Genomic DNA, 16,521 nt, shown 5'->3' with positions numbered 1-16,521 from the left:
CGCGGAAAGGACAAAACGGAGGACGAAAAGAGGCAATGATGTCAAGGAGACAAAAAAGAACCAGGCGCATTCGTTTTTCTCGCACTGCCTCTTAAGTGCTCATTGTTCACATGCAGCCACCTGTCTGATTTAGAGACATTCCTCAAGCACAGAGGAAGCGCCTAGTATTGATTTTTTTTTTTTTTTTTTTTTTTTTTTTGGTGGTGGTGGTCATTTGCGACCAATCAGCCTTGCCTCTGCATGGACGCCGCGCCTGCTCGCTGGGACGGAACCGACAAACGAGGCCGACATGCCTTTGCCGTTGTTGTTTGCGGCGTGCAAATAATTGAAGGGCACACTGCTTCTTCTATGTGTAGCTCATCTTACAAAAAAAAAAAAAAAAAAAGCTTGTTCGCAACAAGCAAGCATGGGAATTTAACACTGAACTAAAAATAGTACCAGACTAAACGCTGCCACCATGCTAGATTCAACATACTTTCACACTAAGCATAATAGCACCATTCAAAAAAAAAAAAAAAAACAACTAAACAAACTACCACACTACACCAAACTAAAGTACAATTCCGAATTAAAACCACCACAACACAAATAAGCACATTCATACACGACACAAAACCTACTGCAGCATATTAAACAGCGTCGTGGAAAACCAAACATACTGCCGTCGTCAAGGTCGGAGTTGCAAACTGGACCCGACTTTTGCAAAGAGGACAGCGGCAAAGAAAGCAAATTTGCCAAACATTCCGCCAGCCGTCCTCCACTGCGCCGTGGGTTAGCACAAACAGAGCACACCTTTGCTTCCGTCAAGTAGCATTAGCACTCCACCGTTCTCATAGAGCACTCAAAGGAGGCGATGCAGGGTTGCCATGGCGATGGCACAGATGCCTCTCTCCCCATTATGAGACATCCTGATGTTTCTGTTACATAGGCCGTGTTTGGAATCACTCCCTGTCCACCGTATTGCGCCCTATGGTCACTTTTGTAGTGCTGTTGTTGGAATGCGGATCCGCTATATGGTACGCCCAATATATCCCACAATGCATCTTGAAAAGTAGTAGAAAATCGAATACACCCCATGATGTGTTACGACAAATCAGAACAAATCTTCCAATTCCTTCCAGCCTCCCCAAAAGAACAAAACAAAATTGCTGCCACATTGTTTTGGATTGTTGTTGTTTCTTTAAACGAGAAAAATAGCACGCTACAATGATGACAATTAAATAGAATCAAACAAAAATGAAACCAGTTTTGACTATTGCATCAACTGAATGGCCAGTGTGCTACTGCCAGCCTTGGCCACCCGGGGGCAGTATCAGAGACAGATAAAATGTACACCACTTGGACATCCGTTCACTATACACGTTTCAGCTCCTCACAGAAGATAAAGAATATATGACCGAGTACTGTTCTACTGAATGTCTAAATTTCAGATGCTTAAAGAGTTTTATACATGGGTTGTGTCGTTCGTATTTCAAAGCAGCGCCGCAGTCCGACGCAGTTTGAGTTTCTCAGCAGCCCGGCCCAAAGAAAAGGAGCCATCAACTCACATGCGAAGGACGCCATTGTCAAGAAGCGAGACGTTGACAATTCCTGCGAGCGTTTTTGCCGTACGCGGATGCGCTTCAAGCGCACCGACAGGATTTCGTGACTTGTCTGGCGCTCGCGCGCAGCTGCACGGCGAAGACCAAAGTAATCTGGTCAAAGAACGCCGGCCGCCCCAACGCCGGATAGATCAATCTCCCTCGGCTCTTAATCCAATTTGACTGGCGAGGATAGCACCAGGTGTTTTATGGCATCAGCCCACTCTGCGTGATTGTTGTGAAAGCATCCTCTCTGCGGAACCCGGCTCGATTTAAAAAGCTCTTTCTGCACACACTGCGGCTTTTATTCTGTCATCCGCAGACAAATGACGACTTGCGACTCTCCCGGGGGAGGGGAGGGGAGGGGGGGCGCGGGGGGGGCGCCGAAACAATCATCTTTGGGGGATAACATCAACACGGAGCCTCATGCCTCACCTGCGTCCCGAAGCAGCACCAGATGAAAAACACACTCGAGGTTAACGGGGGATACTTCACGCGCTGGTTACTATAGCGATGACTCACATTTTTTATGGATTCTTTTCTCTTTCCAGTGTCAACATGGCATAGAAATGATAATGGGACTTGGTAAGAAGAAATGAGATCATCAGGAGGATGAACAAATGAGGGGGGAAACAGACATCCAGAGTCAATGCTCAGCAGAAGGAAGCTAACATTTGCTATGGCTAGCACTGCAAAATAAAGCACGTCCGTCCCGCCGTCAAATCACCGAAATTCGATTTCATCCACACAAGGCGGAAGTGCGATGACGGTGAAAAAAAAAAAAAAGGAAAAAAAAAGTAGTCCGCCGTGACAGCAAGCGTGTGGGGTTGCCGCTAAGTCAGCATTTTCTATGACCAGCAACGCTAAATAAATCATGTTTGTCCCCGCATAAACTCTACTAAAGTGTATGGTGAGAATCTTAACAATTCCACCCTGCCTTGTTGAATTGAAAAGCCAAATCAAGCTCGTATTTCCTCTCAAATCGAACTGGAGAGAGACTAGAGTGTACTTTTTTTTGCTTGTATTTGGATGCTAGCTGTCATGTGAGGGGGCATTTTAAACAATGGCTAGCATCCAAACGGAGGCGAACACCGTGAAAAATGTCTCATCAAAAGAACTCTTCTCCAAACATGCTGTGATGTTGTCAGGGAATACTCAAGCGTCTTTCTTTGGCGTGCCCATGCTCGGTTACGTTAGCACGAGTTAGCTTCCGCTCAAAGCGGCCGGCAGAATGTTTTGTCAGGAGACATTTCAATTCATCTCGTTCCGAGTCGGCCGCAATTAGCAGTTTTGCAGGCCGCAGACGCGTCTCCCTATTTTATTTATGTGCGCGCCGCGCTCCATTGTCGGGCAATGACAGGCAATTTTTGTGCCTTCAAAAGCTTGGCAAGCGGCTCGGCGGGGATTGAAATGCGCAACTCACCGCTCTTTTTAACGGCGTCATTATGCCGAGGCAGCGGGGATATTATGGGCGTCATGTCACCCAAATAGGCCGCTTCTTCAAACCCCGGCCGCCTGCGGGAGGCCATCGAGGGGCCTGCAGAAAAAAAACATCCAATAAGTAGGAAGGTGGATTGGTCAGGCAACAGGAATGTAGGTTAGTCAGTATGTAGCTGGGTAGGTAAGTGGTCATGTTGGTTAAGAGGTAGAGGGTAAGAAATCACAGGCTTCTTTTTTTCCCCCCCCTTTAAAGATGGTTGCCGCTGCCCTTCGAAAGCCTTTGCTATGACGGTAACCGCGGCAACCGAGTCACCGCGCTTTGCAGCGGGAAAATGCCGACCGCGTGGCCACGCGTGTGGGCGGTGGCGGATAATAGCCGCACGGGAATATTTGTCAATACTCGTTTCTCTTTTTCAGTCCAGGCGGAACAGAAACATTCACGCTCAAACGGACTTTTGGTGTTTCAAACGTGACACGTTTATAGTTTGCATTCCAAATAGTGGCAAAGCTTTTCATAAAAAAGATTGTTTTCAATAATGCCGGCTTTACAGATGCCACCTCTGCTCGTCGGTTGCTGAAGACACCTTATCACAATTACATAGCATAAAATAATAAGGCAAGGAAATTCAAAAACGTTTTTTATTTTATTTCACATCATCGATAGAGTGTTTAAGTGAGGTGAGGGGTTATTGTTTTTTCAAGTAGGCGATATTTCATTTTGAACAAGTGCATACATACAGAGCGAATAAGCTGTTTTCATAAGCTTGTTATTGCACTTTTAGAATCCAACAATGCTCCTTTTCTGTTTTTTTTTTTTTTTAATGAGACATCCGTTTCATCCGCGCATTAAAGCCGACGCTTGCCTTATAGCCCATTCTCTGCTCTTGAGCCTTTTTAATTTCCGCTTACGGAACACTTCCAAAAGAAGAGAAATAAAGTGACCGTCAAGGTAAACCGGGAGAGACGAAGACTATTAGTCCCGTTAATAACTCTTATTTGGTATTTAAATGGCAGGAAGCTTTTCTCCCGCAGCGCCGTGTCATGTTTAATTTGCCCGTAATTGCACAGTGGCGCTGCGATATTCAAGCACAATGAAAAGACTCACTATATTTAGTTGAAATTTAAATAATTTCAAAGAGCTGAAGACGCACAATAGGACTCAGACGACACACACACACACACACACAAAAAAAAAAAGAGCGTTTGTTTCACTTGCCATCAGGAGGTTGGAACTGTAATTGTTCCTAACCAAAGAGTGGTCATTAACTAGTAACTGTTTAAAGAACCTGTAAACTGAAACCAGAGATTTGCATTTAACTATAATATATCTGTTTAAAGGTAATTGCTGATAAGTTGCAAGAACTGATAACCATGTCGTACTCAATTGTGGAGATTTAGCTTTAAACTGTTTTACACCCTTTCAGTTTGCCTGATTTTTTCTGGGCCGGGCTAAAAAGTCAAATTTGAGCATCTTCGTTCCCGGTACAATTTGCGATGTGCGGTTAGCAAGCTAGCTAACGATGCCCACACCCCGATAATTCATCTTTCTTTTTAGACCGCTTTAGAGTGCCTCGTGGTCAGCCCTGAGTGTGCGCACGAGACGGGGAGGAATTGGCAGGTACCAGTCTTTTTTTTCTTCACACTTTTTTCTACCCGCCTTATTATTTTGTACATTCTCAGTTAAACATAATGGAAACACTGTCGCAATAGATATCATAAAAAACAGCACTTTGACATATCAAAAACGGCAGATAGGAAGTTAGTGACAAAAAAATAAAAAATAAAATCAAGGTACGCTGTTGACAACGTGACCTCCTTGGCGGAGGTAACAAACAGCGAAAATAGAGCGCTATCAGTGTTTTGAAAAAGATCCGTCAAATGCTAAACGGGGCGCGAGGTGAAGCCGCTTTCCATCTTTTGATGGCGCGTCTGCGCGACACGACGCGGGAGAGGCAAAGGGGTCGCCGGGAGATCAAAGCGTCGGCGTCAAAGCGCTGACAGACGAGGCGACGTCAGGCCTTCAAATAGTCACGTAAACAGCTTTTCCTGCTCATTTGCAAAGTATTAATCATAAGCTTCCCCTCTCGTCGGCCTTGAAGTGTAATCACCTGAAACTAAAACCCTGCTTATTTCAAAGTTAGGGCTTTACTTTAATACAATTATATGCGCCGCCGTGCCATAATCAAAGCCCCCCCCTTTTGCTTTTGCCCGGCGGAGCTGGATGGGATTAAGGCCGGGCTCCCTTCACGGGATAACCTCGGAACGGCAGAGCGCCGCCCGGGGCTCGCTGGCTCTTTGCCGCCCACGTTGCCTCCCCTCACCTTTGCACTCCATCCGTCATCGACGCTATTTGCCGTCGGGACGTCCATCATCCCACATCCAGCCCGTTTACCATCAGCGCATCCATCAACCCGGCATCCGCATTATTCACCGTCGGCCCTGCACGGATGACGGCTGTGCCCCGTATATGAACGGCCATTTTTTTTTTTGACTTACAACACTGCCGCTACGTTAGCGTTGTCTTAGGAGTCACAATATTTGATTTAGAAAAAAAAAAAAAAAAAGGATTATAAATAAATCGAAAGGTGGAAGCATACACCAGTCAAGTGAATTTACTTGTAGTCTGAAAATATGTCATATCATACATTACTATCATACTTGAAGTCTTTTAAAGTTTTGTTTGTACTAGAAGGTGTTCGTTTAGCACTCCTGTGGGGCTGTGTGTTAATTGCATTCAGCCTTTTAGCATTTTAGCATGAAAGGCCATTCCTTGACATTCAGAGCTGCTACTACATATGAATTATCTTAGGAGTCTGAATATGTGGTTAAAAAAAAAAAAAAAAAACGGACCAAATAAATATCAAGGTTTCAGGGTGATTAAAGCGTAAATCCACTTGCACTGGAGAGCAACTCAGCATTAGTTTGCGACCCACAAAAGAGAAAAGCGCCTGATTTTCTTAAGTTGTTGAGTATGCAAACGCGTCATATGTCACACTTGGAACTAAAGCTTTTGATTCGTTTTGTTTGTACAAGTGTGAGTCTTTTGTCCACTCCCGTGTTGCTGTATGCTAATTTCATGGAGCTTTTTTTTTCGCATTTAGCTGGCACGAATGGTTCGGTCCCTGACATATTAAGGCACTGCACTGCTTCAACATTAACATTGTCATAGGAGTCCAACTATGTAATAAAAAAAAATAATAAAAAAAAAGCATAAAAATTATAAGGTCAACGGTGGAACATGAATCCACTTGCCGTTTCACAAGGCTGACTACTGACAAACTGTCATGAGACAACACTAGTTAATAACCATGAACATTATTTGACATCATCTTGGGATCTTAAATATGTGATGAAAACAATAAAAACCAAGCACACAAATATATAAAGGTCAACAGCTGAATCAATCAATTGTCAGCACATGCTAAGTTAAGTTAAAATTAGGCTGGAATGAAAGATTGTCCCTTGACATTTTGACAAGACTGCGTGAATAATTTCTTTTATTTTTTAAAGAGCATACATAAATATAAAAGTCAAAGCAAGTGTATCGCAACTTTTAGCCAACCTGTCTATAATAAACATCCCTTGGGAAGCCTGCGGCAGTATAAAAAGTAATTCATTCATGTTCTTTTTTTTTTTTTTTTTTTTTTTTGTATTTGCGCATGATTGGCCTAACATGATGAGGCATCACCTGGGAAAACTTCCAGTGTGACAAAGATCTCTCGTCTGCGCGCGTGATGAGAGTGAACATGCCACGTGGCCCGTGGCCCACGCACGCTTACCGTGCTCGTGCGGCACACGGGAACAAAGACGTTGTGGCATTCCATCGGAAGCCTTTCAATCCGGGGGGGTGGGGGGGGGGGGGTTGTGCCTTGCGCTGGGTGTAATGTGTGTGATGTATATGTAATGGTGCTTTGGTATACTGTAGTAATTTACCCTTTCCTTTTGACTTTGTTTGGATTTTTTACATTTTTTTTTTTGCAAGGGTGTGTACAAAGAAGGGGTGGTGCGCAAACTCTGCGAGAATGCTGAGGGGGGGGGGGGGGGGGGTGGCTTCGAATGTTTGGGAATTGCTGCCCTTAAGTCTTCTTTCCGTAATTGCCCCGCAGGGATAAACTATTTTCAGCCCGTTGCTTTTCGGGTTAAAGCGGTGCAGCATCAATGCTAATTAATCTTAAGTTAGCTTTAAGCTAGCAGCCTGACAGGCTCAGCAATGGTTGTTTTAAAAACACAAAGTGTAATTCTCTTTGTTTTATGTGACAGTAAACTTGAACTGAGAGTAGCATTAAACAGCTTGAAGCCTCTTTTTTTGGGGGGGGGGGAAATTGTTCACTATTTATTGCCAAACTGCTGCTTTAGTGGGTAAAGTCAAATATAGTATATATCAGTAAAATATATATTGTAATTAATTCAATTACCAACCCTACTCTAAACCACTTATCATTCGATAAATGAATAAATACATATTAAGTACGCAGTTCTTGGGGGGGGGGGGGGGGAATCCCTCATTCCAGTATTTTGTGATAGTAGTTTGTCTCACCTCCTGGGAAAGTGCGGCCTTTGTGCAGAGGAACGAGCCGCCGCGCAAAAAACGTCCGCGTTATGAATTTTAAAAGCGTTCCGATGTGTCACTGCAGTCTTTTAAAAAGGCTGCCGAGGACAAGGAGCGGAATGGCTGCTTTCCAGTGAGACAAAATGAACCACGCGTATCTCGCATTTGCCAGAAACTTCATTAGGAACAACCGTAGCTAAAACGGCACAAGATGAATACAGCCCTCACATTTTAGCGTAAAGATTTCAGAAGATATTTTCATGGCACTATAATGAATAAATTCAAGTCCTTTTCACTTAGGGGTGTACTCACTTTTGTTGCCAGCGGTTTCCACAATGCTGAGTTATTTTGAGAGGACACTTAAGACCGACACACGCGACCGTACTTGGCATTGTCGCAAGGTTTTCAAATTTCGTCATGAAAAGAAGGGGAAAAAAATGTGAAGGATGTAGTCACGTTTGTGATTTGCAGACATTTCCAACAAAAATAAAGCCTGCCTTTCTAGAGAGAACGTTTTGACTAATATTCTCAGCATTATAATCACACAGGGACCCGTTCCTAATATTTTGACCGTTTTTTTGCGGAAGTCTTTGCCTCTTGCCCAATAAACAAATTTGCCGTTTGTGCCTTCTATTGAGCATCCCGTCAATGTTTGATGACCATTTTGAGGATTCGCCATAAAAAAAAAAAAGGAGTCGCTGTTTATTGCTGCCTTGAATTTTTGATACAGCTTTTGTTTGAGCGCTCAGGTGTACCCAATAACGTGTCCAGTGAGTGTGGAAGTCATTCCTGCAGTGCCGCAGGGCCAGTTTATATTTATTTTTGGGGGAGGCGGCAGGGAAAGAAAAATCCTCCGGGCGCTCATGAAATATTGATGTTGGCGGGCAAACAACAGGACGTGTAATTATCATCAAACGCCAGCGTACACAATGACTGCAATCAAGCTGCCGGTGTCTCGCCGTCCGTCCGTCTTGTCAGCTCGTCGTCAAAAGGTTACGCATACGCTTTACCCTCCTACGCCGCCAATTCCAGCTGACCTTTTGCCGCCTTGGAATCCACACCAACAACTTCAAACAAAATGCATGTGGAACCCAAAACGGGGCAGCGCAACCCACAAAAGTTTGGAATAGAGGTGCAAAAATTGATCAACAACTAATCAAAATTAGTCGAGAATTTTTTTGCTGGTCGACTAATCGTTTGGGAACTTGTTTTGATTTAAAATTGTCAATTTGAAATGATGTCCTGTTTTTGAAAAAATAGGAATGGATATTAAAACTTAAAAAAAAAAAAATCTGATTAATCAATTTATCACACATTAACTGATTATTAAAATAATGGTTAGCTAAAAGAACCCCCCCTCCATTGTGGGTTCCGGTTTTGCGATATTTGAAGCTCAGCCTCATTTTTTGCTGAAGAGATGAGAAAGCGATTGTCTCAATCCTCTCCCATCCTGTGTTTTATGCCTACACACGTACCAGTTACAAGTGACCTTCATTTGACTTTCTGTAAATGGTGACTTCCATTTTAAAACATTCGTTCCTACGCCAGACCTTCCAAATATTTTGCGCGTACGTGGCCCGTAGTGCAAAAAAGGTCGGGGAGCGCCGGCCTCTCATGATAAAAATCAGTTCGCAGCCCTGCTAAAAATAAACAGCTTGTGTGACTGGAAGGCTTGGCAATGAAAAGAAGCAAGGAAAAGCGATGTGGAGTGTTTACACGTTTTGATTTCCCTGATGACGCGGCTGACGTGACTCAGCAGCACTTTTTGCATTCGGGGCCCTTTAAGAGGCGCTTTGTCGGGGAAATGAGCTATCGCCGGCGAAACAAATGAGGACGGCGCACAATTGCCATCTCTAATCACAAGAGGCCTGGCTGCAATGAACACGCTTCAGCGCGCAGACGAGCAGCGCTCGCTCCGTTTGCGCGACTTATATAAGACAACAAAGACACTTTTTATGTGGAGCATCCCCCCCCAAAAATTTGCCTTGAATGTTGAGTTGCACGCCTGCCACATTCCTAATTACTCCCAAAGAGCAGTGTTGGGACGCAACCACGTATTAATACTCGGTTACTGTACTTAACACTTACATACGGCTCATTTTCTACAGGGGTGTCCTATTTTACCTTCGACGTGACCAAAAAAAACGTTCGCAGTTTTGAGATTCCTCTAACAGGCGTGTGTTTCTGCAGCAACCTGCGCAAATGTGGTGGCAACATAGACAGTTCTCAAGACTGTATCAAACTGCCCCAGAAAATGATTGTCCACACATTAATCTCAGATCAAATTACTATAAAAACAGTCGTTGACAAGGTCACCTATCTTGGCTCGCTGCTCACCACGCATACCACCACCCGCACTCTCTCTCCCAGCAGCTTTGTTAATGATACGTAAAACAAATAACAAATAACAAATAACTACACTCTGTTGCCTTTTTCTTTGATATTTTTTCCAAAGCTGTCATTTACTTATTTCACACCTACCTTCTGAAGTACATTTCATAGTCTCTATTTGAAATCATTTAAAAATGTTTTTTTTTATTTTTACCAAGACTATTTGTTCTTCTTCTGCTAAAGTGCGTATGTGTGATTACTTTTGCCACCTCCGCCAACGAGAGGTGAAGAGGAAAACACACCATGTCATCCGTAAGTGCAAATAAAAGCCATAATGTCCTCACCTGCAGCTAAAGGGCTGCTTTTTTTTTTTTTTGGAGCAGCCGGCAGGAAATAATGGCCTCGGCGCGTAATGAAAAAGGAAATATGGAATTAAATCTGCTCGTCATGGGACATCTTTACAATAAAATTACCGCTGATGGGACAATCGCCTTGTACAAGTTTTGCCATGATTGGATTTGAGATGAGACAGAAGTAAAAAATGAAAATGAAATAGAGGGAGGAAAGTCGAATGTGTGTCGGGCATATTGACGTCTCGCAGCTATCATTTCACTTTTATTTTGACATTATAAACTGTAGCTCCAAAGAACACATGACATTTTGCGAGAACTATGATTTCAACTGTTCACTTTTTCCCTGAAATTTGGCAGAATATTCCGAAACCCGTGTCCGCAATTACCGCCCATTTGCATGTGTAATGCGAGCGTCGTAATGGGCATGATTACGTTTGGATTCCCCAACGCGACGCTGAAAACAATTGCAACGCCACTTGTTTCATTTGTGATTATTGCCACATTGTATTGCATTTTATTAGGTGGGGTCATTTTAATCTCTTCAAACATGTTAATTTTTTTTTATTAATTAAATTGCTTTATGTTTGAAGAACATAATAAACTAGCTACATAGCTATATCATTTTCAAATCAGAATGAATGAAGGAAATATGTGGAGTTCCCCAGGGATCGATTCGCAGACCCATAGTTTTTATTGTGTATATGAATGATATCTGGTTTCAAAGTGACTCACACGATAAAATGCAAGGTTATAAATAGTTACAAAATGGTGCTGTTTGTTTTATACGTGGATTTTATTTTGACTGCTGATTTGAGTTGAGCAAACAAACTAAATATCTTTTCTGAATTCCAAATGTGCATCTCTGAAATAAAACAACCGAATTAAAATTGAATGCTAAAAAAAGATTCTTCCTCTCAGACGTCAAAACTGGAAGGAAAAAAGGACGAGGAAGGAAAAAAAAAAAAAAAAAAAAAAAAATCAATAGAGAGGATGAAGCAATGACTGAATCATTTCTTGTGGCTGAGCGACGTCAACAAGCTCATTGGACGTTGCGGCTGGAAACTGCATCTAATTGTCGCCCAAAAACATTAGCGGGGTTCAAACTTGAGTGAGGCAGATGTTTTTGTCCTTAAACGCAGATTAAGCTTAGAGGGCCGGCAGACATAATCACACACACACAGTCACGCACAAAAGGCATCACGGGATCAGCTAAGTGTGTTCCGCGTGCCCACTGTGGCACTGGAAATGAATTCCAGACCTCACCGTCCTTGCCAAATGTTTTTGAAGGGGAACATGTTTTTGCCCCCGGGGGCCGCGCGCAGCCACGGGCTAGCCAGCTAGCCGGCTAGCCGTGTCTCGCTGGCTGCACCTGAGCCTTCCCACTGGCACAAATCCAGGTTGGGACCTTCATGAGTGTGTGTGACTCCACATGAAAGAGCTCGCTGCAAGGTATGGATTGTCGCTGGCGCAATTTTTTCCACCATGCGACCCTTTCAACATCTCGAAATCAGTTGGCGTGCCCCCTGTCCCTGACTCATAGCAGGGGAAGAAAAAGTCATGTCTGTCAGCCAAATCTTTTTCATCCGCGCATCCCCTTCAACACGCAGAGAAGAGATGGCGCACCTCTCCTCACTTAGAGACACATTAGAAAAGACGACCATAGCCTTTCTATCTTTTTAAGTTGTGGCGCACCCCCTCCAACAGCTGGACAACATTTTGTGCACTAACTCTCTCCTGAAAATTCTCCCCCCGCCCAACAAAAAAGTCAAAACAAAGCCTGCCAACCTCTCGCAAATCTTTAAAGTCGTGCACCCCCTTCAACATGAAGACAACAGTTGGCGCACCCCCTTTTCCTGAAGCAAACCTTAATGGTAAAAGTGAAAAACAAAACCAGTCTGCCTTGCTCAAACGTGTGAAGCCTTGCACCCCTTTCACCATCTGGACTAGAGTTGGCGCACCCCCTCTGACCCACTCACAGCCTTAAACAGACGCAAAGCGTGAAAACATTTGCACAAACGGGGTCCAACGCTTCACAGGGAGTAGTACTGCTTTTGTCTGGGAAGGTGGCACTTCCAGTTGGTGGCGAACAGCTGATCCCCGCGGGGACGTTTTGGCAGGCGACCCCGAGAGCCTCGTGGAGTCCCCCCCCTCAAGAAATTTCCCGTTTTTTTTTCCCCCACTCCGACGCCGCGCCGAAACCCGCTCGCGAAAACTCTTCCCGCTTCTCGCCGGACGGCGACGACGACACTAGATGGCTCTTAGTCACGCTGTCACCACGGCAACCGCCCATAAGTCATTTCCCATACCGTCGTCGCTCCATAGCAACGATCAATATTAATTACAGCAAAGCCCTATATCTGTCATCTCAAATGATACGTTTTGGTTGAGCATTTTGATGTTAAAATATACAAAGGGTTAACTGCTTTTTACAGTAAAGTTGAACTATTTGGAGAACCGTGTCTTCTTTTCACTTCCTCCAAGTGATATTATGCGATAGGCGTCCATTACTTGACTGGGGGGGGCTGGGAGCCACAAATGTGGCTGATTCCAGTCCAAGCCCAGCAACACAGACACAATGGAAACAGAGAGGGTCGGATCAATAGGTGACGCGGGCAAAATCATTTGCGGCGTCTTTTTTTTTTTTTTCTTTTTTCCCTAACAGCGCTCCTCGACATAATGTGATGAACGGCGCGATTAGATGAGCGCAATGAATAAATTAACGCCGCCTCGGAAGCGGCCGACGTGGCCCCGTTACAGGAAGCCGTCAGCGCGGCCCGATCGATTACGTGCACTCGATGAACCCAGCGGGAACGTGCAAGGGAACACATCACAAAAGTAGTGGGACGGATACAGCAAGTGAGCTGTATTGACTCAGCTAAAGTGGTTCTTAACAAAAAAGTTGCGCCGACGCAAATGCCGCGCGCGGAGCCTCGGCGTTTCGTGGAGGAAAAACAAGTTAACCGCTGTTAACTAACACGCTTTCGAAGCAACGTTGGGCACGCTGACGGCCGTTTTAGAGCATTTGGCCAGTCAACGGTTGGATTCAGCTTGACGAATATGAGCGTCCACGGCAGTGAATGGTTTTATCACGTCAATAATCATTTTTGCTCACAACGAAGGTGTGATGTGGGGCAAAGATTGTCGTGCGTGGCTCCACACACACACACAAGCACAGAGAGGCACATCTCACGCAACAAGCTGCTTTCTCCAGATGTTTTATTCATACACGCGGGGGAAAGCGCCACATATGCGCTATATCTTATTCCCCCCCGACCGGCGCCGGGCTCGGCCCAGATAAGAAGGAAGCATTAATAGAAGCTATCACAGCGCTTAGCTGGAGTGCGGGGGTTGGAGAGATGTCCAGAAATGATGACATTTTGGCCTGCCCGTTGTGACTAATTGGCCCTTGTGGACGACGCCCGGCGGCGCTCAAGCTCCTTAGGGTCCACTTAGTGGCTCCCAAAAGACAAAACGACATTTTTTTTTTTTTCTCAACTCATTCATCTCTTTGTTCAGTATGCCAGCGATTGTATGGAGACAAAGCGGAACAATGACACGCTCTCAAATGAGATGGCAAAAAGGTAAACTAGGTGCGCAGGCAAGTCCCAATCGAGAGTCGCGTGCCCTCGGTGTAGTACCGCGTTGTGCCACAACATGCCGGGCAGAACTGAGCTCGACTGGAAGAGATGCGGTGTAATTACCAGCGAGAGGAAGAGGCGGAGCGTGCGCCTGTGTTGTATTTTGTGTCTTAGCTGGACAGTAAACAAATCAACGGCTTCAAGCAAGCGCGCTTGGCCTCTTATGTTGTGTGACCGAGTCTGTTTTTTTTTTTTTTTTTCTCGTCAAAGTGATGTTGTATGATACTTTCTCGTTTCTTGACAGCGGGAAACGCCACACTGCTCCAAGCCATCCAGCCACAACAAAAAACATGGCACTAAGCCAGCATTTTACACATAGAGGGAGACTATTGTGATATATTTACACATTGGCACAAAATTCTCGTTATGACGCCTGGTAATACATCTTGCCAATCCACAAAAACAAACCACGGAGGAGAAGGTGATTTGAAGGGGTGGGGGAGAAATGAAGATGTACGATTTGGAACATCTGGCTGTTGAAAGAGAATCAGACTTCAGCACCAGGTTGCCGTTCAAGCTGATTAAACACGGCAGGCGTCAACACACACACACACACACACACACACGCAAAGATGAAACATTCCAGTCAAGGCTTACAGCAGCCAACACGAGATTTATCTACATTGTGTAGCTACTCGTCTTTTCATATTTACTTGATATTTAGGTCGCGGAGGAGCTGGCGCCCATCCCGGAAGGCTTTCGGCGCACCCTGGACTTTTTGCCAGTCAATCGCAGGACATCCAATTGTCCAACAGTCATTCTCAAAACTCATCTCTCATTCTCATTTTCCACAAAGTAGCACCTAAAAAAAAATAAATAAAAATACTGAGCGCTCCAAGTAGCACCGTAATGACCAACATTCAAATATACATCGCCAAGTCTTTGTCAAAGTAACATTCTTGTGACTCTATGTACATTTTGAACATTTACTAAAGGAAAATGAGGACGATTGGACTAAAAAGTTCAATCCAACTGAACTGCACTTGGGCAGCGATTCTTTCAAGTGAGCCAAGCAGGGATAGCACAGCCATTTTTGGACTACCCGGCTCTTTGGCGAACATGCAAACTCCTGCCGAGACGAGATTCGGAGCTAGAGGTGCTCACCACTTTTACACTGTCCGATATTCAGTCCGGATCCCAAAACTACACAAAAAGTATTTTGGAGTCTCAGTGCAGGTCCGCTGAGATACAAAGCCAACTTACTCCCCCAAATTTTGCCCACCTTATAAAAATATTACAAACTAACGATATTAAGCATAATAAACCTCCAAAGTGAGCATGTTTATCTTTGACAGTGTTTGTATCGGGTGTCATCAGGTGTACCTAATGACGTGTCCGCCGAGCACCTCTCGCGTGTGCTGATCCCGACGTTCACGCAGTTGAAGACGTCAATCATTTCTGTCAGGTAATCTTCCAGTCACATTGCCAAAATAAAAGCCGCCGCAACTCGCCTTACAAAATAAAAGCCACAGGTGCGTCTGGGTGTGTTGCGTCACCTCCTTTTATTTGTGCAAATATTAACGTTGGATACCTGCAAGGGGGAAGGAGTAAGGGACGAGGGGGGGGGGGGGGGGGGGTGTCTGTTCATCCGCAAAAGAAAAAGACAGTCCGCCCAGCATCAAATATTCCAAAAAGAAAAAAAAAAAAAAGACAAAACAAGACAAGAAAGAAAGCACAAACCTGCAAGCTCGACTGCAAGAAAAGTCCCTGAACGTCCCTTTAAAAAGAAAAAGAAAAAAAAAAGGACTGTGAAGAAGTCCACTGCACACCCAAAGCAAAAGAGCCAGAGAGAAATGAAAATAAAGACAGAAAAATACAAAAAAAAAAAAACCAGGAAAGAAACACCCCTCTACCCCCCCAAAAAAAACACAAGACACTAAAAACGTCTGCAGGCTGTCGAGCCTGGAAAGCAAAGTGCGGCGAGGCAGCAGAACAAGTGCATGCTGCAAACTTGAAAAAAAAGAAAGAAAAAAAAAAAGAAAAAAAAAAAAAAAAAAAACACCACCAGTATGTCAACGCTCCATTCACACAACACCAGCAGCAGAAGGAGGCGGTTAAAAAAAAAAAAAAAAAAAAAAAAGAAAAAAAAAAAAATGTACTCACCGAGCGTCGGGAGTAAAAGCTGGCTGTTGAAAAAGCAGCTGAAAAGCGAGTGGACGGCTCTGCGCTGGCGTGTGCGTGTGCTCTGCTGTCATGTGACCCGCTGGCTTGCGGTGGGAGCTGAAGCAGCTAGTCCTTATCGCGCCATATCTCGGCTCGCCGCCGCTCCGCTCCGCTCCGCCCGCCCGCCCGCCCGGATGGATGGATGGATGCGTGTTACTGCGTGCTACGGATGACGCCGACGTCCTCGCCCTCTCTCGCTTTCATCCGCGCCAGGCATCGCTCCATCCGCCGGATGCGCTTTTCTCCCGTGCGCTCTCGGGGGACCTGATTGGACAGGAGCAGGGGAGGGGGTGGGGGTGGGGGGGGAGAGAAGGAGAAGAGGGTGTTACATTTAAGGGAGGGGGTGGAAAGATGAGGTACCAGCATGCAGACGTTTGCGCACCACCGAAGGGGTTGTGGTGGTGGGGTGGGGGATGGGATGGGATGGGATGGGGGGGGGGAGCTGTCCCTGGTCCTGATGCTCATAC

General features: G+C 44.9%; 1 protein-coding gene across 7 annotated transcripts in view; it reads right to left on the bottom strand.

Annotated features, from left to right (window-relative positions):
- Positions 1-16,318, bottom strand: part of ralylb (RALY RNA binding protein like b) — a 38,610-nt gene extending 22,292 nt beyond the window's left edge. For 4 of the 7 annotated variants that reach the window (XM_086021018.1, XM_086021020.1, XM_086021019.1 and 1 more), the window contains exons 1-2: positions 15,995-16,318; positions 15,572-15,608 (exon numbers count right to left, since the gene is read on the bottom strand). In XM_086021018.1, coding sequence (XP_085877144.1) covers positions 15,572-15,608; positions 15,995-16,086 — 129 coding nt within the window. In that variant the 5' untranslated portion in view covers positions 16,087-16,318. Of the gene's footprint in view, positions 1-3,003; positions 3,118-15,214; positions 15,445-15,571; positions 15,609-15,994 lie in introns of those variants that run through there. The other 3 variants (XM_086021024.1, XM_086021025.1, XM_086021023.1) reach the window with 3 other exon arrangements.
- Positions 16,319-16,521: the final 203 nt, after the last annotated feature.

Source organism: Filicampus tigris, chromosome 21, assembly GCF_054856515.1.
Source record: "Filicampus tigris isolate MCC_2025a chromosome 21, RoL_Ftig_1.0, whole genome shotgun sequence".
In the NCBI taxonomy this organism is placed as follows: Eukaryota; Metazoa; Chordata; class Actinopteri; order Syngnathiformes; family Syngnathidae; genus Filicampus; species Filicampus tigris.
The sequence above is the reverse complement of the archived record's forward strand: the minus strand, read 5'-3'. Positions and strand labels throughout refer to the sequence as shown.